Source organism: Tetrao urogallus, assembly GCF_951394365.1.
Source record: "Tetrao urogallus genome assembly, chromosome: 9".
Taxonomy (NCBI): domain Eukaryota; kingdom Metazoa; phylum Chordata; class Aves; order Galliformes; family Phasianidae; genus Tetrao; species Tetrao urogallus.
Genome location: NC_136822.1, coordinates 14,856,271 through 14,882,152, shown reverse-complemented (window position 1 = coordinate 14,882,152; position 25,882 = coordinate 14,856,271). Strand labels below are relative to the sequence as shown.

Sequence of the window (25,882 nt, the reverse complement as noted above, 5' to 3'; positions counted from 1 at the left end):
TCTTACAGTGAAAACACACTTCAGCAACTAGGATCCAGTGAAACTGCATTATAATCTCAGTGTTTTCCTTTCAGCGATTATCTGACAAACCAAAACTGTAACAGTCTTACTTTAAAAAAATACATATTAGGCACTAGATACAAAAAGCAAGTCAAATTAGTTATGTTATTACCAAAAAAATTGATCCAGGACGTTGTGGAATTTGCCTCCCTCTGTCACAGATGGATAGAGGCAGCTTCAGAGCACAGTCAGATCTGTCTGACAGCATTTCTAGCTCAAACTTTTCCCTTTTTTTTTTTGTTTTTTTAAGCTCCCCCAAATTTCCTTCTACAATTAAATTACCAGGCATTAAGACATGGCCAAAGTGGACCAAAAGTCATCAGACTAGAGTTCTGATTACTTGTGACAGATCCAAAGTTATTTTCACTATGGTCACTGTGGAAATTTGCAATTCTGTCCAAAAAGAATACAATTAAAGATGCAATATCCACTTGCAAATGAAAATATATCACAGTTTCAGATCTCAAAAACAACTCACTGGAAAAAAAGAAAAGTCTTCTCTCTCTGGATGGAAAGAAACAAGTTTTTAAAGAAATATAGTTTAATATTTGCTACTTCAGCTAGAAGAACCATCTGCTTGAGAAGTTAGCTGGCTTACATGGGCATACCTACACAGCTCATCAGAAGGCATCCGTGGTAGGAAGCTTGTAAAAAATGAAAATGGGACTCTCCAGTTTGGTGCTCAGGTAGCAGAACATCTGTAAACTTTCCAAGAGCAAAGCTTATTACTTCCTAACCGAGTGGCAAAATTCAGGTTTTCTGCTGTCTGTTTCAATAAGCAGTTTTCGGCTTATTTTGTTTTAGTGCCACAAAACAGGGAAATCGATGTTTAAAAACGAACACACAATTGATGATAAATATCACCTCAAGGGCTGTGTGCTACACCACGCTGAAACGACGCGGTTTTGGAAGTTCTGCCCACTAACACAAGAGACACGTGGAAAGGGAAACTCCCCGAAACCAAAATCGAGTACATTTAAATGCATGCACACATGCTGGATCACAGCCATTGTGCTTTGATCCTAATATCAGGGATAACAGATAAGGGATAAGAAAGAAACACATTTCTGCTAATGGTGCTACACGGTTCTTCACATTCAGTCACTAGTGCTCATTTGCACGGAGCAGGTTTCTACTCCAGAATGCAAAACCACTGGTACTAAGCAATATTTCACATCCATACCTGGTCTTACACATCACCAAGTAAACCAAAATGCAATTTTCTGAGGGTCATAGGAATCTGGTTTCTTAGAAAGATCTGTTCCTGGTCAAACGATTTCAGCTTCTAGAAACTTGTTTTGGTTCCTAGAGAGGTAGACAACACAATTTGATGTGAAATCCAGTCACTACTTGGGCGGTGAAAGGGCCAATTCACTTGTCACCAGACACAATCCAGAACTAGAACTTACATTAAATAAGCTACGAGCCTTGCTTGGGAAAAAGCCACACAAGAAGCAACATTTTGCAAGTATTTATACCTACACACATAGAGCTTTCCACTTGTGATGGAGGGAGCACACAGCTGGCTGTGACAACACTGCTAAGATGACAGCTTTGGAATTCAACAAGTGCAGCTTGTCCAAATTCAGCCTAACTGCTCCTGTGTGCAACATGGGAAGGCTGTGCAGGTATAAAAGAAAAGCAGCTTTGAAACACACAGCACTCCTGAGCTGCCTCACCGCAGAGCAGTGTGACAACAGAACATAAGTAACTTCCCAGAGATGCTGGTTTTGAACACTCTAAGCAGACTCATCCTGCCACAGCCATTCGTGTCTGAACACCTGGATTCAAACATCTGCATATCCAATGGCATGCTGACCTGGAGACTCAGATAATGACCAAGGAGATTTATGAAGACGCACACAAATGGGAGGAGACCCTCAGAGAGGGAAAGGAAGGGCATAATAACAGATATGTACAGCAAAAAAAAACGACCATCTGCAATAACACAGAGCAAAGGCAACGTGGAGACGTGAGTACAGCCAGCTTCTTTACACACACAGCTCAGCCAAGCACAGCCATCTACTTGCATTTAGCCACCTCCACGAGAAAGGAGAGTGGAGATGGCAGAATGATGAGATAGAAGTGTCAGTGCTCCTTAGAACCCTCTAAGGCTGATCAACAAAGATTCAACATCCTTTTGGAAAGCTGCCATCTCACCCAGGAGATCAAACTGTGTCTCTCTCAGTAGCCACACAACATTACTGCAACCACAGCGCTGGTAATCAGACCTCAGACCCTTTTCCATCCTTGAGAAGCTGCCAGTCAACAGGGGGGCTGGAAGCTCTATTGCAACAGAATTAAATCTCCAAAAAACTCAGGCAGCGCGACAGTCTACAGAAATACAGTTTTATTACATTAACAACAAGGAAAATTAAAATGTTACAAAAACATTTCCATTAACTATTTTGCCTACTTAATGTTCTTCCTTCCTGTACGTGCATTTGTTCCCAAAGCCTGTGTGTCCAATTTTACAATTGCATGGAAAATATGTTAACTAAATGAACCCTAATCTGATTCATCCTGGAAATCACACTGCTAACAATGACCATACTCTAACATGTTTATCTTCACACCCTCCATTCAGTTGCAATACCATAACCTCTCCTTTTTCTTGACCTAGACTCCTAACTCAAAGGAGAAACACAGGTGAATTCAGGAACATATGGTAATACGCTGAACTTAATCTAATTCCCATTAACTAACTGCCAAAGTAATTTTTTTTTTCTTTGTTTAAGAAGTCATTTGGGGGTCAAGATAACTTACTGGGAAAGAACAGCATAAGAAGCTTCCGCAACATTAACTTCCACTGCAGGCATCAGCTGTGCAACAGAAGAACAACAGAGGCTTAGCCAGTCTGTAGCATTCATTCAATGCTACTTTAAAGCCCACTTTGTCCAACACCAGTTGAACACGTTTAAGTTGCTGTACTGTTTACTCTTCAAGACATCTATGCTCTTGTATACAAAAAGTTACAGCAACAACCAGAAGAACTAGATCCAGAGACCTGCAAACGTGAACTTATGATGAACGAATACAGAGCTGAGTTGAGCAGCTGAAATGGCTCCAGCTCCTCTGCTGGTTTTCCAGGCTTCAAGCAGAGTGAAACCGATCTGATTTTTGACAGTTCCACCTCAAGGATTTCTATTAAAAGCCGTGTAACTGAGAAGATTTCCTGGTGAGCTTTCACTCTGTTGCGGCCTAGAAATGTTCAGAGCTATGCAGTGGAGATGATCCATCTCCAGAAAGCTGCAGGCTAGGAAAGAACCATGAAGGCTCCTTACCAGTACTCAGAACAAACAGGAACCTCTGAAGAAGAGAGAGGAACATTTATTCCTTCCAGCAGCCAGTGAGGTTGGTGGGCTCCAAATTTGTCACAGACTTAATGTCAGCTAAACTAAAAGAATGGGACCTGAGCAGAGCAGAGGGACGAGCACATTGTCCAGATTCTCATCACCACCACCCTTCCCTACCAGGGGCCTTGGCCAAGCAGGGAAATGGGAATATTGCTCTAAGCTCTGCCTATGCCAATATGAGACACTGCTGACTGCAGAAGGGCTCCAGATGAGCATAGAAGCACCTGCTCACGTGAAAGAAAAAAAGAGAAGACTCACAAAAGCTCTGGAGAGTTGCAGAAGTGCAAACCAAACCTAAGATCATGGATACATTTTTCCTGTTTGTGAGAAGGATCCAAAAGCCTTTCTGAGCCCTGACTGTAGAGCAGAACCTCAAGCAAAAAATGCATTACTGCATGGCCATAATGCAAAGGTACCAAACGTCACTGCTCCTACTGAACCAAGCAACCCCAAGGTATTCAGTAACATCTTGTGGTCAGCAGCATGGACACCAAGCAATTTCAGGTGATAATTGCTGACCTCACCAAGTTTATTAGAGACTGAGATAGTCACATCTGACTTGAAAAGAGATGGACCAGAGTCCACCTGACCAATGCTGAACAGGCAGGGAGACAGGACTAAGCTGTGCAGCACCTCCAGCCCAAATTCCGCTGACTCTACCTATTAACCATCAGCTATTTGTTTCAATTTTCCATCCCACAAGTGGCTGAGTTGGTTGTCAGTTTACTCTGCCCGTAAGCGAGCTATTTCTATTCAAACTTCATGACGTCAAGGCAGTGAGCAAACCTCTCACACATTTAAACTCTGATCCGCAGCAGCGTAGGTGTAAGGGGAAATCCTGAACAAACACAGCTATCTGATTGCCGCCAGGGCAGGCAGTCCACCGACCTAATTACCTCTGTGAGCCACACTGTGGGAAGCAGGATATTCTGCCTATCTGGGAAAGTAAGATCTCTCATGAGAAGAGCTGAGAAAAGCCAAGCAAATTAGTTTGACCAAGATAGCTCTTGGCATAGTGACACGGCTTTACAAACTTTTATTTGAACATCCTTTCACAAAGAAAGGCTGAAGCATTTTACGAGCACAGCTGCCACTCTCACAAGTAGTTGCTACTGTTGCACAGCTACTTTCTCTTTATCAGAGCAAAACGATACCTATATTTAACAAGAGACAGCTCACATTTGTATAAACTCAGGTGACACACAAGCCTGTGTGAGGATACACCATCGTAAGGTATTCTGCACAGAACATCTTGCCTTTTTTCCTAGGCTGGGAGGATTCAGAAAAAAAAAATCTATTTTTTATTACATATTGACATGCAGTGTAAGGAAAATCCTTTTACAGCAGTGATAAGTCACAGAAGTAACATATTCCAACTCAGTAATAACGATACAAGTTACACCACCTCTGTTCCAGTAGTGAATGCGAATGACGATTGAGGAAAAGAATTACAGATCTGGCAAAGGTCGTACCCACTGGTGGATGACTTCTTTGCATAGCAGTGACACAGAGTAACCCTGAGAACACAGGGTAAAACAGTGAGGATTTACCAAGCACTACGGAGAATTAATCTTTTCTCTGCACGCAGTATTGCTCAGAGTAGCGCCAGGATACTATGCCTTGTCTTTGCCTGCGTTCCAAGAGGACATAGATGAAATCCTGGAGGGCTCAAAGCCACCAGTGAGTGAACTGAGAGGCTTTCTTCAGATTGGACACTCACAGTGCTAATTTGTACAGTCCTCACAAGGAAAGAACAGAAAGTTTGTTCAGCGTGTAGAAATATTTGTGCCCTGGAAATACAGCTGAAAGCGCAGGAGGAAAGGAGAAAAGGGATTCCAACTTTACTAAAATAGACCTACATCCAGTGACCAGCACTTAACATTAAGAAGATCTAACTTTGGAACAAGATCGTGTTGCTCTTCGTGTGGAACAGCTTGCTGGAGAGGAAAAGGGCTCATCACTTCCCAAACCAGAGACCTTTCTAAAGACAATCTTTAACCCAACTGCTCGGCAAAGCAGAACAAACTCGCCTGATCAAAACAGCTTCTGGTATAGTGATGTCAGTGACAAGCTTTTATGTAAAGATCCTTGAGAGCACTTCTACGAGTATGAAACTTCCAGAAATTATATAGGCTGAGAATTAGGCTCAACATAATTGTCTCTTTCATTGTCTCTTTCATACTGCAGACTTCTTTCTTGTTTATCCCATCCTTTTTCGGCTCCCTTTAAGCCCTGCAGAAGCACAGAAATCCCAATGTACAACTTCAGGAAATTCAGCCTGCTCAGACCTGGGCCACAATCAAGTGTGCACAAAGTTTCATGCTTCAGAGCTTCTGACAGCAAGGTCCAACCCAAAATTATTCGTGCCGGTGCACAAGTGGAGATGAAGGGAGGATTGTGCTCCGAAGAACAAAGCCACGAGGAGAGATGGGAAACAGGCCAGGGCAGAAAGGGCATCACATCAGCCCATACTCCCAGCATGAACCAGAGTGCTCTTATTTGAATGACTCATCTACTTTTATTCTTCCTGGTTCATCCTGATTAGCAGCAGCAGAACAAATACACCAAAGACACTGCATAATTCTACTCCATCAGAAAGGACAAAAGTCATCTTGCAACTGAGAGACAGTTATCTACAAAGCCTGTGTATGTGCACAGAGAGTTGAGCATTGCCCAGTAATGTCTAGAGCAACTTTGGCTTTGTTGTTTTCCCCTAGATCTTTTTACCCCCCAACCCAGAGTGAGCAGGGTTTGCTTTTTATTATACTAGGGTAGCTATGGACAATTCCATTTGCTGCAGGCCCACCCTGCCTTCCAGCACTGCTGCCTTGTTCCACTGGAAGGCCCTAGCAAGTGCAAACTTCTAAATTCTAAATTTTGCTTTGAAAAAGTGCACGTTTGGTCCTTTTAAAAAAGCATTTTGAGCCACACCTGGCTGTCCTGAGGGCAGAATTTGGCAGTGTCTCTTCTTTTTTCAGGACAATTATCACTGATGCTAGAATAACTACAGCTGTTTTCCAGGCAAGACTTAAAATGTATATATGTGATGATATGAGAAATTGCATGGAGGCAGGAAACAAGCCAAAGTAATCATTAGCTGCTCAAAAACACCTTCAGAAAAAGCAGCATCGTAAACTTTATATGTATGAAAAAAGGAGGGCATTAAATAGCAGAGGAAGAAAGTGGAGAAAAATCCATATGGGTTGTATTGCCAAAGAAGCTGAAACAGCTATTAAGAGAGTTGATAGCAAAACAAACTCAGCAGAAATCTAACCAGCATAATCACACCAACCACGGGGCCTGAGGATGAACAAGGAAAAGACCGTGAAAAAAGAAGAAAACCACAGTGGAGAAATAGGCTGGGTTTCCACCATGTAGACAACACTATGATCTAACATTTGTCCTACAAACACTATCCAAAGATAGAACTGAATGGCAAAACTCCCTCAGATTTTTAAGAGACAACCTGAGGCCTCCAACAGCAGTCACTCCAGGGCACCTTGAGAACCCTGACACACCAAGAAAAATAATTCCCGTTGTGCTTTTACACCCAAGCCTACTTATACAGGTGAAATAAAATACTGGCTCAAGTCTATACTTATTTTAGGTACTGGTCCCAAACGAGACTGTTTCTGACTTTTAAACTGCCGTTGCTATTAAAAGCAAGACCAGAAACTCAACAGACACGTGACTCAGGATTACATCAGGAAATGAGAATTGCCAAGTCAAAGCGGCAGCTTGACAGCATACAACTTTAACATGGGGTCCAAGATTTCAAAAAGATGGCGTCAATTGCTAGCTACACAAAACAGCTGTGGACAATACAAGTAACTCCCAATGCAAAACTTACGCTGGAAAGCAAAGGAACAAGACGGAAGTTGGTTCACATACTTTGGCAGTAAATGAAAGCCAGAGAAAGTACCAGAAGGAAACAGCATCATGAACTGGTGGGGTGGCAACTCCAGTCGCGAGCTGAAACCAGTGTTTTGTCATAAAACCTGCAACACTTCTACATAAATGCTATTTCCATTGCTATTAACAGATGGGTGTGAGAAATGGAAACCTACCAACAGCATAAGCAGAGGTCTGCGCACCTCCAAAAGCAGGAAAATATCTCAGGAAAATGCAAAGTATTAAATAGAATAGCTTTACAACAACCACCAAGATTTGTCAGAGACCAACAACTACTTATAACCTAAGTTGCTGCACCAATTGTCAGAATCCTTTCGACACACAGCTCTTCAGAAGAAATCTTCAGAGATTCAGTACCAGAAAGTGCATGCAAAGAACAGCATGGAATACTCTGGGACAGGGGAGCCTATTTTATTTTGCCCTAAGCAACATTTGATGGTTTGGATGGAATTCAGATTCAGAATAAAATAGGTTTGCCTTCAAAACAGATCACATAATTGGCTTTAGGTTTTAGTGCAATTTTCTTTTTAAATGGACCAAATCTTTAAGTTGCTCATAACTCAACTGTTTGAAAACAGCAACAACCTCACTGCCCCTAAGGAAATATATTCTTATCCCCAGACTGACATACATAGATTGGCCAGCCAAGCTGCGATGAAAACTGCTACAGCAGCAGCTTGAATAAAATAGCAACCAGCCGTCCCCAGACAGCCCTGAGAATTGCAAATCTAAAGGTGTGACTTCTGTTTCACAGATTTGCTTTACATCAATCACAACTACATAAAACCCAGTCCTTAATATCCATTCAGAACTACGAAGGCGGCTCAGCAGAAAGGGATAGAAGCGATAAGGCATTAAGATTTTATGCCTGTACTTTATATCTTGCAACAAAGCGAGGCAACAAAGCAATACTTCAACAGTTTGCTCAAATAAAGGTTTAAATCAGCACTCTGATCTACTCACCCTTTTCAGTGGTATCCAGGGAAAGTTTCTTGATGTCATGAGCCAACGTGTCCGGCAAGTGGTCTTGTCCATGCTCTGCATCATTATCATCAAACTGAGCTTCGATAATGACATCCGGACCCTCAGCGCCGCCTTTTGCCGCCTCTCGAGGAACACAAGTCCCCAGCATATCCTCAGGGACATCTGATTCATGCGTGGCTTCTGTTTCTTTGTCACTACCATCTGGCTTTATTACCTGGAGGAGCAGGGGATTAAAAACAAGAGGCGAGCTAAATCACTGGACTGAAGAAAGAAAACATTATCTTTCTGTTTTCATGCGCATCCCCGAGGATCTGACAATGAATTGTGGGTGGCTGGTGGCACACTGCAATTGCCATGTAATTAGCCACAGATATTGCACAATCAAAAGAAGTACCTCGCTAGGATAAAGATGGGAACAGCATGTATCCAAAATGTACTTAGAGCATAACCATCCGGCTCCTGCCAAGCCTCTAATCAGCTCCCAGAAGTTGGGAGTGAGCACAGCGATGGAGGAGGATGCGGTACAGCTGCAGGAGCTGCTCAGCCATTGTCCACAGACACAGTGCCCACCCAGGGAGCTCCCAGCACATGATTTGGAACGGACTGAAAAAGAACAGAGAGGAGAACACCGTGCCCTGTGACCTGGGGAGGAACTGGACTGTGGCAGCTCAGTAAGGCACCAACGTCTACATTTACTGTAGGCTGCTGCCTTTTTGTTAAAGGCACACCATTATTGCTGCTACCTACACAGATCTCCTAAATAAATTACCACGGGGTATGAATTCAGAGCATTTAACCAGTAACTAACTACCTGGTAGTTCAGACAAGTAACTGGCCACTGCTACAGATTTATCCCTGCTTTGGTACAAAGCAGTGGCAAACAGGGAGGAGAAACCATACAACGTATGCAGAAACCCTGTCCAGGTAAAGCCAACAACCGACCTGGATGACATCCCTCTTTGTGCACTGCAGGAACTGCTCTGTCTTGGTTACACTGATCAAAACAGTTCACACCTTGGACAAGTTTGCTTCTCCTAGCATCCTCTGCACAACCAACAGCGAGCTGCAGTCAACCCAACCATGTAACCGACCCAAGCAATCCTGGAGCCCAGATTCAAAGCCGTGTTTAAGTTTCCCTCAAGCTGCAGTACATCAGTGCAAAATTCAGATCAGGGTGGGAAAAGGAATAAACCCACTGGAGGCTGCAGGCACCAAAAGCTGGGGAACCCCATCCCAAAGTCCTCCTGGCACCACTGCTGCTGGTGATCACTGGGCACGACGCATGCTGGATGTGCTCCTCTCCCATCCCCCGTCCCGAAGCAAAGGGACCTCTAAAAATATGGGAAAAAGCTTCCCTGTAACAGATTTTTGATAATGTGCAGTCATCAGCAATAAGGCATAAGCAGCCTCAAGAGGTCCTAGCTGGAGACAACCATTCCAAATGAGGAAAAGTACAGTCCAGAAAGCTCCACATTTTTTTGTCCAGTAACTAAAAAGCAAATAGATCAAATCAGACCTATGCAAGCAAGACTTCCAGAACTTTAAATATATAAAGCTACATCTGTGCTTCCAAGCAGTACCCGTTTCTTTGTAATCTTTCCACAATATGTAACAGAAAATCAATTTTAAAATGGGGTTGAATTCAAGTCTTAAAAAAAGAAAAAAAACCAAAAACCTAAGATGACATTACCCTGAACTCTTGTTACCTTTTGTGACTCTGCTTTCCATCTTTATTTTCTTTATTTTCTTTAATACGTATATAACTCGTTACCATGGCAGATTCTGAATCAAACATTCAATTGCGGAAAGAAAAAAAGGGGGGAGGGGACAGAAGGTTTGGCAGAAGGTGGGAAAATTGCCTATTATTAAAGCTGGCTACATTCAGTACACAAAATACTGACACACAATGGTCTGGGCAAGAACAGTCTATTAGATTAGAGAGCTGAGAAGGCTCCACACGCGAGTGATGCTGCCAGTGTGCCTCTCCAAAAAGAAAAGTAGTGTCAACAGTAATGTTTGGACCCTGCTATGGTCAGATGTGGATGTACTCAGCTCTTAAGTTTCAGTTGCACCAGATGTGTGCAAGTATGCAACTGCAGCAGGAGTTCATTTTCTTCAACCCCTTCACGCTTTGCCTGGGTGTTTCTTTTTTCTCTTCTTAAGTCATTCTTTGGGAGTGTGGGATGTGTTTTGGGTGCTAAATCACAGATCTTTCTATATCTAATGCAGTTAACAACATCAAATAGATCTGAATGCTAGGAAGCACTCCTCTAAAGATGCAGCACTGACAAGCTTATGCTTGAAGAGTTTATGTTGTGTTAAAGAAAGCAGCAGATACTCATTTCCTTTTAAATGCCATACACTAAAATTAGCATGCTTCCCCCAAGCTAGGATACACACCACTGCCACCAGCTCGTGTGATGCTCCAGCTGTGACTACCTAAGCCCCCAGTCACACATTTCCTTACAGATTTGCAAATGGATTTTTGAGTAAAGTTTTCCAGAGTCTGCAAAATCGCAGCCTACACACGGAGCAGAACAGCAAAACGTTTAGATGCTGTCAAGCATGGGTGATAGGATTGGTTATCTTTGTAAGGCCAAGACAGATCACTTAGGCTGACATAACAGAGCAGGGAATTTCACAAGAATTCTTACATCACATCAAAAACCTGGGGAAGCTGTACATCACACAGCTGGAAAGTTGCATTACACTTCACAAAATTTGGAGCTCAATGGATACAATAATTCCAATTAAGATCAAAGAGGCACTGGCCAACATGAGCTCATCACTCAGTGTCTGAAACACAGCAGCAGCCTATCTGACCAGCAGACTGACCTCTTCTTGTACGCAGCATCTTGGAAGATAGACACTTTCATTATTCTGCTCTCCTGTTTCTCACTGTGCTATTGGAGTTAATACATGAAATAATGCATACAGACAGAATAAATCAGAACTTCATCAGAAATGTCAAACAAATCAATTGTGCATGTCTGCCATACAGCCACACATGCAGTCGAGCACTCAGCACTTTGCACAGACCCACAAAGAGAGGATTCCCTTCTAGTGTATGACCCTACTGTCATGCAGACATCCCAGGATGCATGGTTGAAACCCACAAAAGAACCTTAACTTTCTAACTCGGGAAGTTAAACATCAACCTCACTGTTGTATTATTTTCATACGCTCCTTAATTAAAACAAAAATACCCTTCAAGAAGCGCTTTCTTGACATTCAGTCACTTATTTGAATGTTTGATCCTTAAGATAATGGCTGAATAAGTTTTCTTCCAACTTTAAACAAACACCCATTGCTGAATAAGCATCAAGTTTCTGCCCCATAGTGATTGGTTTGTAAAGTCACAGACGACTGAACACAAGATCTTTGAATGAAAATCCCATCTCAAACATAAACGTAATAAAAAACAGCTAGTGGGCAAGTGCATCCTGGCATGAATATGCATAATTTGGACAGCAGAGCAATTACCTCGCTGTATCCAGGCCAGCCTTGAAGAAGCCATCAAATGAATGATTGTCCTTACTTGGGAGGAATCTGTTCCAGCAGAAAACTGAACCAGGAAGCCGTAGATTTGAAAGCATTGAGGGCTGCCTTCTGAGCCGCAGAGAATGGCTTTCTCTGCCAGCAGCAATCTTCTATCTGCCCCGTTAGCTCCAGACTTCTAACAGACTTTCCACTTAAGCCTCCTGTCCATAGGAGAAAGCACAGGCCTGTCTACTCTCACACACCGGGCATGGTGTTTCTACTGCTGCTTTCTCAATGGCAAGAGTTAACCACTCACACGTGTCTTCCATCTCCAACTACTGAGTTAGAGCAGTGACTTGCAATCTCCTTTCAGCTACGAATCCCCAGTGCTTTTACCAATACATGTACCAACTCCCCAGAATACTTAACCTTGATCCTAATAGGTCTGCCTTTCCTTCTCACTCATCTCTGATCCTTACAAGCCACACATGGAACCACATCATCCAGGAGACACAGATACAGATGACTGCTGGACTAGGCATTGCTGGAGGTATGCACCTTGCGTGGCTAAAACCTGCACACAGTGCCATTGTTTTCAACAGAAGCTCATGCAGAGTTCTCCTCCACTGCCAGCACCTTGCAGGTAGGGAAGTAGAATCACAGAAACATAGAGGATGGAAAAGACCAAGATCACCAAGTCCAACCCTAACCCACCCCTACCATGCCTACTAACCACGAGCCTCAATGCCACATCTTCACGGTTCTTCAGCACCTCCAGGGCTGGTGACTCCACCACCCCCCTGGGCAGAGTATCCTTACTACAAGTATTTTGGACAGGGGTTAAAAAAAGAAAGTGAAATTCATCTCAGAATGCTTGCGTTAGACAGAAGGACTAAGATATTAAAGTTTAGACATTTCCAGCAGAACACACTCTTCCTGAGATTCTTCAGGTGAGGCTTCTCCACCATGCTGAGACATCAAGCGCTACTTTGAGCAGAGAGCATCTTAAAATACTCTTTAAACATCTCACTAATTGTGCTCGGTTTTCAAAATTGCTGTCCTTTCCCACAGCAGAACTGATTAAAAGTTTCAAAGAGAGCATTTGCTTTCACTTAGAAAGAAACAACAAATAGAACATGACTCATTCTTTAAAAAAGAAAAGTGCTTAAATGTGTTCAGATTTGACAATGAAGGAGTATGCTCGTGATATTTATCAGATTAGTCAAACTCTGTCAGCCAGACACCCTGGGAGGAGCCTTCTGCTGCTCCAGAACTCACCAAAGTCCCCAGAAGAGGTCCTGCTGTGAACATGCGGTAGGAAACCCACAAGAATACAAAACAATTCATCGAGAATTAGGTTTCTGGTGGGATTCCACGGAGGTCTGCAGTTGGCCAAGCATTCACAATAATCTGAAATTACGTATTAAGTCACTGGTAATAAAACTTGTGGATGACAAAGACTTGCAGAGCAGTCAAGTCCAACTGGTGAAGAAGGCTGATCAGAATTCAGAACGTTTGAGAACAGCCAAAAGAAAACTCAAATATCTCAGAATACGCAGCACATGCCTGTGAATGGGTCTGCCTTGGAAGTTGCTGACTGGAAAGCACATGGAAGATTTCTAACACAAATGTCAGCACTGGGATCCCTTCTGCTGCAAACTGTAAAAGCAATCTTGGCTTTGTAACATCTCACCAGTGGCAGACAGCAGGCTTGTGCAGTGCATCTCCTCATACCGATACAGAACAAAAGTCAGAGATGATAGAGTACAACAGCCCTTCGCCTCAAGTCATTGAAAAGCTGACACAGCACCTCATCAAACCCACAGAATGTGCAAGATTGAAGTGTCGGTTCACTTGTGCTAACTGCCTTCAGTGAGGTCCAAAGGGGCTCCTCGAGGTGCTACAGAAAGGTGCTGTCAATTTGTCAGCACGTGGAAATGAAGGTCAGGGAGCAAAGAAAGAACAGGAAGCACAAAACACAGGAACAGTTCTAAGGAAATAAGATCATCAGCCCAAGTCTATCTCCCGAGACCAGCAAATCAAGGTAAGATGCCTTCCTTCCAAAAAATACATTGCTCAAACAGAAGTTCTGCTTTAGCTATGGACAAGTTATGGTAGAGAGACAAAGTTTGGGGCAGAGTCATTGGTCTTCTCTGGTGCTGAGCTCAGTTAAGCAATAGGTTTGAAAAAGAGAAACAGGTTAAAAGGGGTTATTTTCAAAAGGAAGAAAGGCAGATGAAAACAGGGACTTTAGACCAAATTACCATCTCAGCCTTAAAAAGACCGTTGCTACCACAACACTAACACAAACAACACATTTCATACCAATACAGTGAACACCTGCATCTATTAGTCTCTCAGCGTTTGCCATATTAAACAGGCTTCACTTAAACCAGGTTCCCTCATGTTCACACATGAGGGAGTAGGAGCGAGCCTGGCTAGCGTGAGGATGCTGTCACAGCTCATACATACGTGCTAGAGCCAAGCTACCATAAATATTAACAAGGAAGAGCTTTGCTTCTCTGAAAAGAGCAACCAAACACAGGCTGGCCTGCTCGAGCTCCTCCTTGGCTAAAGAAAGGATGGTACTTCCAATAAGAGAAAAACCACCTGTCTCAGGCACCTTCCCTTCTCTCTGCAATCTCACGTACACCCAGCACTCTGGCAAAGATGACAACTCGGTGCAGATGAGCAGTCTCTGTGGGAGCTGTTATGGTGCTGCTTTTAAAATAACTATAGCATTAGTGTTAAAGTTGCTCTTTTGTGTTTTGTTTTTGTGTGTGCGTTGTGTTTGCTTTTTTTAAGCAATCTTAAATTCTAAGTCACTGGAAACACTTGCTAACAGCCAGCAGGATTGCTATTTTATATTATACAGCACGTTATGGTTTACATTCCAGACACATCGCACTGGACGCAATAATCGTACAAACATCCAAACCAAAAATCTCTCCTCCTGACAAGCAAAGGGTGCTTGCTCCCCAGTGGACTCTGCTGTTCTCAGGTGTCACACAGTTGCAAGAAACCCATCCTGCAGATTCCAAGGAGTAAACTCCACAAGTAGGCAAAGGCTCCGTAGAAGCAGCCAGCCCCAGCTGCGCAGGGGAGACAGCACGATTAATTGCTGAGTGTTTTCAGAGCTCTTCACTGCAGGAGGTGAGAGGTGGGAGAGAAACAAATGAAATCTAATGCACGTGTTTTCAAAACAAAATACAGAGGCAAATCTGCAATACATTCATCAAACCTAGCAAATCCCCAAAGCCTTCTCCTGACCTTCCCTCACCAGCATCCTGCATCCTCTCCTCTCAGGCTGCCTCCAGCACCTCAAGTAATTATCAGTCCTGCCTGAAATAAGCAATGAGTCTGGCCACAGGGAGGGAATGATGACCCAAGTAACAGAATTAACTGCAGAAAAACAAAAAGTCATTGCCAAGTAGTCACCTTTTCTCGCTACTTTACCCTGTTTCCATCACTCCTGAGCTGTTCTTTCATCTTCTCTCTGCTTCGGTCTGTACTTAAACATCACAGGTTACAGTACGTCCCCTCCAAGTCCTTCTCATACCCCTTGTACAAACACCCAGAGCAACAAGTGGAAAAGCATCAAAAAGGAATATTTTCAAGTCTGACCTTTCTGAATTCTACAGTCAAAACAAGAACTGCCTCCTCCCCACACACCTCCATTCCCAATCTGATCTCTGACCTATCATTTCCCAAAGAGCTCCACGCTCACGTTGCCTGGCCCTTGTCCCATACCTCCGGTCTGCTTCCAAACACATCCAGCAACACCTCATTATCACCAGGCAGGAGCCGCTCTCCTCTGCCCCCATTTCTCCTGAAGTCCCTCCTGCCTCCAGGCCTGCCTCTGGGCTCTCCATCTCTCCCAGTTCTGGCAGTAGCATATACAGCACTGCGATCAGCACCCCACTGCTTTGAGTTCATTTCATCATCCGGTTGTCCTGTAACTCAGTAAATCAGACAGCTCCATCAGCATGCTCCTGATTCTCTTCCAGCTCTGGGCACGAGGGCACCTCACAGCAGCCGTGTGATATTTGGACACGTGGAGGCTGTGAGCATCAAGGAGACGCAGGGCAGCAGAGCATCCTGGGGGCTCGTGGAACACTGCAATCTCCATGGTGGACAAGCCCAACCTGTCCTGGGCCTCCAGTGCACTACAAAGAGCTGTGTATTATTATAGCCAGATCAACAGACTCGTTCCACACTTGCCACTCCAGCTACCACCCCCAGGATCTGGTGCGAGGCTGAAAATGAAGCCTCTATTTTCAGAATGACTACAGCTATGGCTCTGACCTTCCCACACATGTTCTCCAGGAGTCCCCGGAGCAGAAGTGATGCAGCAAACACCTCGCAGCCCACACATGGCTCTCCTGGGCAGCTGTCACATTTAAAGCAGCGATGAATATTTAGCAGTATTATCCCATCCTCTCAAATCTCCCTGGTGAGAAACTCTGACCCCAGGGAGGTGCACAAGATGCAGTTCAGCATCCAACATTTAACATGCAGGAACTGACCTTTTCCTACACTCTCACCCCACACTCAGGCTCAAAAATCCCATCAGGCACACGCAGTTCCTCCATCTACAAGCAAACCCTTTTCATAAAAGAGGCCCTCCGGGCTGGCAGCCGCCCTGCTGGACCCCAGCACAATGTTCCCTGTACCTTGGGGCTCTGCATTGCCTGCTCCTCACAAGACCTCCCACTTTGGTGCATCTCATGAGCTGTGCGGTGCACTCCAGGCCACAGCAAACTGGAAACGAGAGCGTAATGCACAGGGCCCAGCTCTGAGGTTGCCAGAACATATTGGTTTGAAACATCACAGAAAATATTCGGCTCCATATTTTCAACAGTAGCCAGGAAGAAAATGCATGGAACAATTTTGAGAACTGTTTTTCAGAAGTCATTTAAATCAAATTATGCCCCATCCACACTGGCAGCAAAACCCTCTCTGCTAACTGGAATTGGTTTTCTTTTCTTTGCGTGTGTGTTCTTTTCTTTTTGGTTTAACTTATTTTTTAGAAACTGTCTCCCAGCCATCTTTTTTCTGGTAATGCGGACAGGCGCTGCAACACCACGGGAACGGGTGCCAGGACAAAGCCTATGATGCACAGTCCCTAGAATAAATCACTCATGAGGGGTGGATTAGAGGAGGAGAGCAACGTAAGGTTACATCTTCAAAAGACACGATTCTCTGAAATCGCTGCATTTTCTGCAAACTACTGCAAAAAGCCCTTCAGCATGAAGCTGGTGCAGAGAAGCAGGCAGGCTTCTGGATCGCCTGCGACTTCCAAACAATACCATGAATCAATATCTTTAAAAAGATGTGATTATTACATAGTGCTTGCATGTAATCAGAAAAGAATCTACTTGTGCCGAGTGTATCATTTGAGAGCCTCGATGCCAAGCAAATCCACACCACTGGCTCACACAAACCCAAAGCATCACCCATTAAATGCCTCTTCTTTTTTCTTTCACAATACAACTATGTATTAAAAACATATTTCCTGGAAACAATAATACTTTTTGAAGATATTTTCAGCATTTCACAAGCAGAACAAGCCTGCACCCACATGTGCCCATATGAGGAAAGTGGGCTGACAACACTAACTGATCAAAACGTGCCCGTGAGGGCTATCCAAGATATTTGCATCTCTATATCTCCTAAGGCCGTACAGATTGGAAGCTTTGCTTAGAATCATGTAAAAATGATTCCTTACGTGTCTATGAAAATCTCTCACTGGCGATCAGCACTTGAAGTTATGGAGGCAGGAAACAAACAACTCAGCAGGGAGTTAACACGTCGCAGCTTGCTCCTTAAGTCCCTCATTTTCTCATTTAGCCCTTCTGATTGGGCTCTGAGTGCCAGTTCCCAGGGGTCTCAGCCCCGCACATGTTCTGACACACTTTCAAAGCCCAGAATGGTACACCTGGGACAAAGCACACACTGTTCAGGAAGTTTGCCGGGGCCAAGAAAAGCAATAGAAATTTCCACAGCTAACTCTCATTACTGTTTGCCAATAAGTCTCTTATTATGAAAATCCATAATTGGAAACTGTCATATTACAGAATAATTTATGGAACTTTTCACAGTATATATGGCCCAGTGGGAGCCTCCTTTGATGTGTTCCATCAGCCCAGGTCTGCTTATTTATTCATGCAGCGAAAGAAGAGCATCAGGAACCTAAACAAGTCATTGCTGAAGTGCCACCGAGGTTCCCACTCCAGGAGTGCTTCACATAGTTCCTCGCTTCTCAGCCCCTTCTGTCATTCATCTTCATGGCTGCATTCAGTCAACGGCTTGGCTGCCCCGTCCTTATTTCATTTCATTTTCTGCAGAAACATTCCTGCACATACATTGTCATCAGTGCACTTGGAGGACAAGGCAGCAAAGCACAGCTGCACACTGCCTGCATCCTGCCGTGCTGCCTCCGGTCCTTCAGGTGAGCTTGGCAGAACTGCGTGCTACTCCTCCAACCTCTGTCACATCGAGGAAACTGGCACCTCCACTGATTCCTAAAGCAGATTTCAATCACATCAAAACACAGCTCCAGCCAAGAACAACAGCCACCTCCGAAGGCAGCGTGATGCTATTACGGTGAACTGCACACACACAGCAGCGCTTCCTTCATCGATCCCCACCATTTGGTGTAAAGGCAAAGGATTTCCTGACAGGTGCTGCAGGGGCACCCCAGCCACCTCTCACGCTGAGAGCTTTCTGTGCCCGAAGTCACTTCTGAAGAGAAGCCAAAAGCACTCCTTCACCCTTTGATATCAGCAAGTTCCAACAGCATCTCACTGCGACACAAAGCACACAGCACCTGTGGGCAGGAGGAGGGAGCTGCCAGCAGCATGCTTTGCTCTGAGATTCCTGCAAATACACAGCGGGGGGCTTTGGGCTGGAAGGTTTCCACACAAGTGACCTAAACCTGCTACAGATCCTTTTTCTTTGGGTTTCCCGACTGAGACATCATTTCAGCCAAGCATGCAGACAACTGGGTTTTCAATGCCTAATTAGAAAGATGTCTGCAATCTTTGTCTACCGTCATAGAATCACAGAATGGATGAGCTGGAAGGGACCTTAAAGCCCACGCAGACCCCATCCCTGCCATAGGTTGGCAGAATCCGGCCCTATCTAAGGCACACAGCAGGTCCTTTATGGAAAAGCTTAAGGAAAACAATCCTGCCATCTGCTACCAGGACTTCAGGTAAGCCATTCCAACCATCCTATGAACTTCCAGTGCCTGACACCGTGCTGGGCAGACCTGCTCACTCCTGAAGAGGTTACAGCTGAATTTAACACAGCTAGGAAGACAGAAGCCAAGTGTGAGAAGAAGGTTGAAAAGAGCAAAGTGGCTGCAAGATTGTGTGTGGTAAAGCCACAAGTATAAATACTCAAACAGTTTTCATAGATCAGATGTCTTGGGTTGCTCTGTTTCACGGGTGTCAAAGCAAGCACAAGTCAAGGAAAAGCAAATTAAGGCAGATGGGCAGGCAGGTGCCCCAAGACAAAGTGAGGGGATACTTCTCCACTCACTAAATGGGGACAGCATTTGGTTAACGTGCAAACAGGAGGATTACCATTCCCAAATACTTCACACCCAGGCTCAGAGCATTATGTTAGCTTATGGGTTATCAGAAGCGCCAACACACCCACTCACTTTCTGTTAACCACAAAGAATGTACTGAGGTGCTCACAGCTATACAGATCAGCCTTCCACCACAGGAACTAACATGGTGGAAGGGCTGTGTCAATTTATTTACAACTGACGGTAGCAAGTTTGGAAGTTTCAAACATATTAATAAGAATTATGGACAATTTGGATACCCCCACTTATCTGAAATGAATTCATACTTTGATGACTACATTTGTTTTCTACTTGTGCACTTTTGCCCCGGTCTGAATCAGGGACACGCTGTACTCAGCACCATACAACGCTGCTGCACAGAACTTTTAGGAAGTTTTTATTAAAGATAAAACATTAACAGGAGGGAATAGATGAGAACAATAAGGTTGGGCACAGATTGACTTGGAAAAGAGCCCATTTTACGGAGTTAAAGTGAAATCACTTGGGCTTGCATTTGCACCTGGGAGCCCAAGGTGCAGTAAAGATCCCTCAAACCAAATGGGAGATGCTCAGTATTTTGCTGAGGATGCGTATTGCTGCAGTGTTTTCTCTCCACCTGGTGAAAACAATCAGTAGGACCAGATTTCCTCCTGAAACGGTGACAGGGAAATGACTGCTGGCATTTGCGTCACAAGGATCTGCTCAAATTACTTGGGGATGAATCTTAAGCAAGTGCTTCAAGCTAGACGTCTATAGCTCTGTCTGCTTGCGTAAACCTCTAGTAATATGGTATCCCTCATTAAGCTCTGAAACAGTGTTTATTAGAAGGGTAAAATGCATCAGCCTCCTCACCAGGCTCCTCAACTTATTTTCATGACATCAGTATTCAGGTTTATTTAACCTAGCGAAAATATACATTGATTAAGCTTGGTCTCTGAGCATCTCCTGCAGCATCAGAAAAGTCAGCCAGTAGCAACAGCGAATTCTTGCTCCTTACCTTCAGAACAAGGTTTCCCCCCCACCATGAGCACAGTACAACCCATCCCACCTCTGCAAACAGCAAACCCTGCAGCAAGCACTCAGAAGTCACCATGGACCTCACGGCTCTGTAATGCCAGCCACCTTCTGCTGTGCTTTTTCCTGCCTGGCAATGGATGCTGCTCCACCGAAACCTTTCCACAGAGTGAACCAAAAGGTATAATTCAAATTAAAACTGAACACAGGACAAAGAGTTAACACTGGAGGTTTCTGTTCTACGTTTCTGTCTCTAAAGAGATATTTTGGTGTGTTTCTCTTCTATGACTTCAACTTCCAGAGGAGCCTGGGCTCTCTTCCTCTCCCTTCATTAAAAAGCCTTATTTAAGCTGAGATTTTGTATACACTTTTTCTGCCAAGAACAAATTTTTACAACTGAGTATTAAGCTCCTTTTAAAAAAATCCAGAAATTTATAATGGAAATACTGACAGTGCCCACGATCACAAGCACAGAAACATGACTGCGATAGGTAGATTGCATCCCATCCAAAGGCAAAAGTTGGTCGCTCCACCAAATTCCACTTTCATTCTGCAACAATGGCCAGTTATGAGATCAGTAAAAACAGGTGCAAAGAAAAAATAACACTGAAGATTTAAGCAGTGACGATGGCAGTACAAAGCCATTACCTCGGTTACTAAAGTGCAAGATTTTTTTATTATTAAGAAAGTTCTGAACTACTCTGTAACTCATTCCTCCTGGGCAAACTCTTCTCCCAGTGGCCATCACTGGCTAACTTGGCAAATCTCTGAATTATGCTTCCAAATTCTAATACCACAGCCGTTCCCAGAAATGATTAATCCACTGATCTATATTCAGTTTTGTCTATTGTATCTTTTGGCTCAGGGCAGTGAAGCCCACCATGACAAGATGCAGCTCAGACGGCCACACTTAAGCCAGCTCCTCCCTGTTGACAGCCCAAACCTCTGCCTTACAACTGGCCAGGAATCTTCCCCTCCAGATAAACTTTGCTTTCCAGTAAAAAATGCATGGCTGCATACCATCACAACCCACACCTCATAGGCTATGCAGAAGTGCTGACGAGCTGCCTAGCTGGAGTCACTGGAAGAGATGTACCTCCAATAGAATGAATCGGTGCCCACTGTGCAACACAGTCCTCTTAATATCCTGAACACGCTTCCACTTCTCTTCAAAACGCACAGTGAACACTGCAATGAAATGCAATGGAAAGTAGAAATACAAAAAGAATTATGTGCTTGGTTGTGTTAAAAGGTACAGAGCCAAGTTGCTAACAGGCCATGTGGGCAAAAAGCCACAGCCTCTGCAGTGTCAAGTGTTAACCCCACTCCACACTCCTGCAAAACAAATCTGAGAATGACCAAATTCAGAAGCACAGCTCAATAACATGTGACTGTGAACCAGCCTTGACACCTGCTTATGTCATTAATAAAATATTTAATATATTAAGAGCACTCAGTCTTCAAAAGCGCTTACCAGTGTTGAAATGTGTTAGTCATCCAACAAGAGCTCTCACTTCAACACTGGAAATCACGGAACAAGGATATCAAATCCAACCTCAGCAAGGTAGCCAGCCCAAACAGTGCATCTGGGCTGTGCTACCTGTGAGCATTCCTTTCTAAAAATTACAGCATGCCAATCTTCTCTACTAGAAAGGAGGGAGCCTCTTTCCTTCCGCAGACTAAGAGAGGCAATGACGGTGTCTGCCACCTCACCAGTTAAACAAGCCTGATCAATTCGAAGCTACTTCATCTTGAGTTCAGATCTGCTGAAATCAATGCAATCTTCACTAGATCAATTTTCCCCTCTTAGTAAAAGTTGTTACAGGATGGCATCTACCAACTTTCCTTACTCGGGAGAAATTATTTCAAGATTATCCATAAAAGCAAACTGCAATATAATAAATGTGCAAATTATATGTGTGTATTTATAAGCAACTAGTAAAAAGACATTAAAAAAGAAAAAACTCAAAGATCTGCACCCAGAAAAAAGTTGTACCTTTCCATGAAGGCTTCTTGACAGAAAGGAGATTGTGATGAAGTGGAGGTCAGCCTCTCCTCCCATGTAACCAGAGAAAGCATGAGAGGCAGTGGCCTTAAGTTGCAGCAGGGGAGGTTAGGGTTGGATATTAGGAAAAGAAATCTTCTCAAGAAGGGTGGTGAGGCACTGGCCACGGAGATGGGGAATCACTGTCCCTGGAGGTTTTCAAGAACTGTGGAAGTGCAGCACTGAGGGACGTGGTAGCTGTGCATGGTGGGGATGGGCTGGTGGTTGGATCTGGTATCTTACAGGTCTTTTCCAACCTTAATCATTCCATAAAACTAGGAAGAAAGTAAATTTGTGTCCATCACTATAATTTATGCATCATTTAAACAAGCTGTTTTCATACCAACTTCCATCACGTAACTTAAAAGGTTTAAAGGGTATATTCTAGAAACTGCACAGAAGACAGGACTAAATCTCTGCTTCATTGCAGGAAAGCCTGGAAAGCAGCCTCTAGAAACAGTACCACGAGCCTGCAACTCACCAAGTGAGCCTATATTTATGTCATAAAAAGAAAAAAGTTGTCCTTCTATATACATACACCTCTAAGATAAGAAGATTTTCCCCTCAGTGCCAAGCTAGGCACTAAAGTCCTTTGTTATGATTGCTTTTATCACAATGAATCCAAACACTGTGGATTATTAATCAAATCTTCTGACAGTTCTCCACTAACGAAATACGATGTGCAGCGAACAATGACTCACCATTCATCTTAAGCTGATAGTACAGGAAGGAGAAAGTTCCCAGCTCCTATCCAGGCAGTTCACAGCTTTAGGAAACTCCTTTCATTTGCTTTCTCACCAGCAACTCCAGTGTATTTGCTGGCTCTGACAAGGCAAACTTCCTACTTGCTGCTTTTATTCTATCCATAGACGATATTCCATCAAAGACTATTAGTACCCAAAGCATCTAAGTTATTAGGAAAGCTAAGAAGACATGAAAAGCAAGTTAATGCTCTCTTAAGTAAAACACTGAGTCCTTCACTTCCTTTGTTTGTTTGTTTTTTTAATACCTCAAATTCTCTGCCTTGTTTTGAAAGTTGGATGATTTTGAAGGTTTTTGCAATCTAAATGATTCTGTGCTCCTATGAAGCAGCTATTTGCCCTGCAAGATAATTGGTTATTTTGTCCATCACAGCATTATCTAAAGAAGGGATACTACACACTGCAGTTTGTTTTGGGGCAGCTGGGGATTCAAATTCCACACCCTATTCTCCATTTGGGACCCAAAGTCCCTGCTTGCACTTCCTCAGCCAGGCTACGTGAGGGCCAAAGGACAGATGACACCAAGAGGTTGCACATTAACAATTCTTGCTTAAGCAATTCCACCAAGCTGTGGAAGGCTCGCTGCATGCTCTGTGACACAGACACCACTGCATGGCACCGTGGCTGCCAAGGCACGCTGCTGGGGCAGCATGCCCAAAACCTTCGCTCCCATTTCTGACCACTTTTTAATGCTCTTTCTGCGCTTTGCAGATGATTAAATGGCTTTTGCAGTCCATGATCCAAAACAAATTAAAAGGGATACAAGTCTGAAAACATCCGGAGATAAGCGTCTGCTTGCAGTGGAACAATGAAACGGAAGGATTTGTCCTGTTAAACACACAAAGGTTATCGATGACCTCCCAGCTCACACCACAGCTCCCTGCTCTGCATCACAGCACCTGTGCAGCTTGCCACGGGCACACACAGCCACCATCACAGGCATCTTCCCTTCAAGAAGCACCTTCAAATCAACTGAGAAGGGCTTCTGAAGAGCGAAGACTACATGCAATGCAAACTTGACTTCAAACCAAGTGCATGATCAAACCTGCTTCCTTGTAAAAACTTAATAGGACTCCACCACAATAAAACTAAGCGAGTTATTCAGTTCTTAGCTCATAATTTTCTTCCTAATTTGACCACTTTGTAAAGTTGCCTTGAAACCTCCCAGAAGTTCTTTCACTGCTTTATGCACAGTCCTACAAGTGCAATTAAAATGTTCTACCCAAACTTTACCGTATAAATGGCTTTTATGAGGTCTTAAAAGAATTTTGCTTTCCGTGCCCAGTGCATTCTGTATACTCGTGTTGTTCAAACCCTTACTTTAGGCAAGTTGAGAACAAAGCTGATAATTCAAAACCTAGACGAAAAACAGTTTCAATCCTTACAGATTTAAGTGCATCTCTCATTTTACCCATGACTTCAGGAGCTGCCCCCGTCAAATTCTACTTCAAATGATATTACAGACAGTTATGAATTTATAACTGAAAGACACAATTTCAACATCAGTAGCTTCAAAACTGTCAATGTCATAAACCATTCAGACAGCAAAACCTACCAGCCCTCAGAATCCACCAGATCTCTAAAAGGAAAACAGAAATTTGCTATGGTTGTTTAAAAGTAGGGGTTGAAGCAAATTAATATACAAAGCTATACGTAGATACACTGTTCTCACCTGTACAAATATTTTGCATCATGTCATATGAAACATATGGATATTGCAACAGAGGCACAGTAAAACAAGCATGTTACAGTCCAATACAAGAAGTAGTATGTCTCGTTTTCATTTAACGATAAAATACAGAACTTCTAGAAGTCTCAGTTACTCAAGCACATTAGCCAGAAACTTTGTAGGCTACAGTTCCAGGACCTATTCATTTCTTGGGAATTTACACCACTCTTGTTCCTCTCACACAGTCAGAAATTGTCATACAGGTACCACTGTACTCTTGACCCCCAGGGAGTGTCTCATTCCTGTGGATCATGCCAACAGCTGCTTAAGATGAGATTTCCCCATCGATCACACTGGAATAGTGACTTGTAGTGCACTTGTATGATTGACTGGGTTCACTTCCAGTGAGCATAAGCTTTTCCAAAGAAACTGCAAAAGTTTAAACACTTCCTCTTGTTTGCTACCCTTGGAATACACATCAAGTTTTTATCCTGAAGTCCTAAGTTACAAAACTGCATTCTAGAAGAAAATTATTTAGTTAAGTCCTTCCATGGGTTCAAAGTGATATGAAACCACTTCAGTGTGCATAATTTGGAAAAAATCACTAAACAGACTCACCAAATTTTGTCCACACAGCATTGGCTTCTAAACAAACCTCTACAGCCAGTTTTCTGCCCAGACCCAAGTTTTACAGTAGAGTTGCATTCAATTTTCTAAGCTTGTAACACAGAAAGGTTGACTAAGCCCAACTGTAACTACAATGCTTACAGAAACGTACATATACTTTCATGCATAGTATATTAGGGCATGATTTAAACATTCCTCAGTGATTTTCTTAAAAAAAAAAATCTAATTTGTATTCATTACCTTTTATCAAAGAGACATGAACTAAACTTTCTCATTTTAAACTCATTCAGCTAGTCTGGATTTACTTCTGCACAGTAAGAATTCTTGGAAGTATGGGGTGGGAAAATCTCACTGGTTTGGGGCATAACTTTTTCACAACTATGTATCGCAGTAATTAAT

At 43.4% G+C, this 25,882-nt stretch overlaps 1 protein-coding gene across 1 annotated transcript in view; it reads right to left on the bottom strand.

Moving 5' to 3' along the window:
- DIS3L2 (DIS3 like 3'-5' exoribonuclease 2) overlaps positions 1-25,882 on the bottom strand; it is a gene marked incomplete at both ends in the record, with an annotated part of 163,372 nt that overhangs the window by 102,215 nt on the left and 35,275 nt on the right. Inside the window, one exon of the mRNA XM_079540028.1 lies at positions 8,292-8,526. Within this exon, the coding sequence (XP_079396154.1) occupies positions 8,292-8,526 (235 nt within the window). The remainder of the gene's footprint in view (positions 1-8,291; positions 8,527-25,882) is intronic.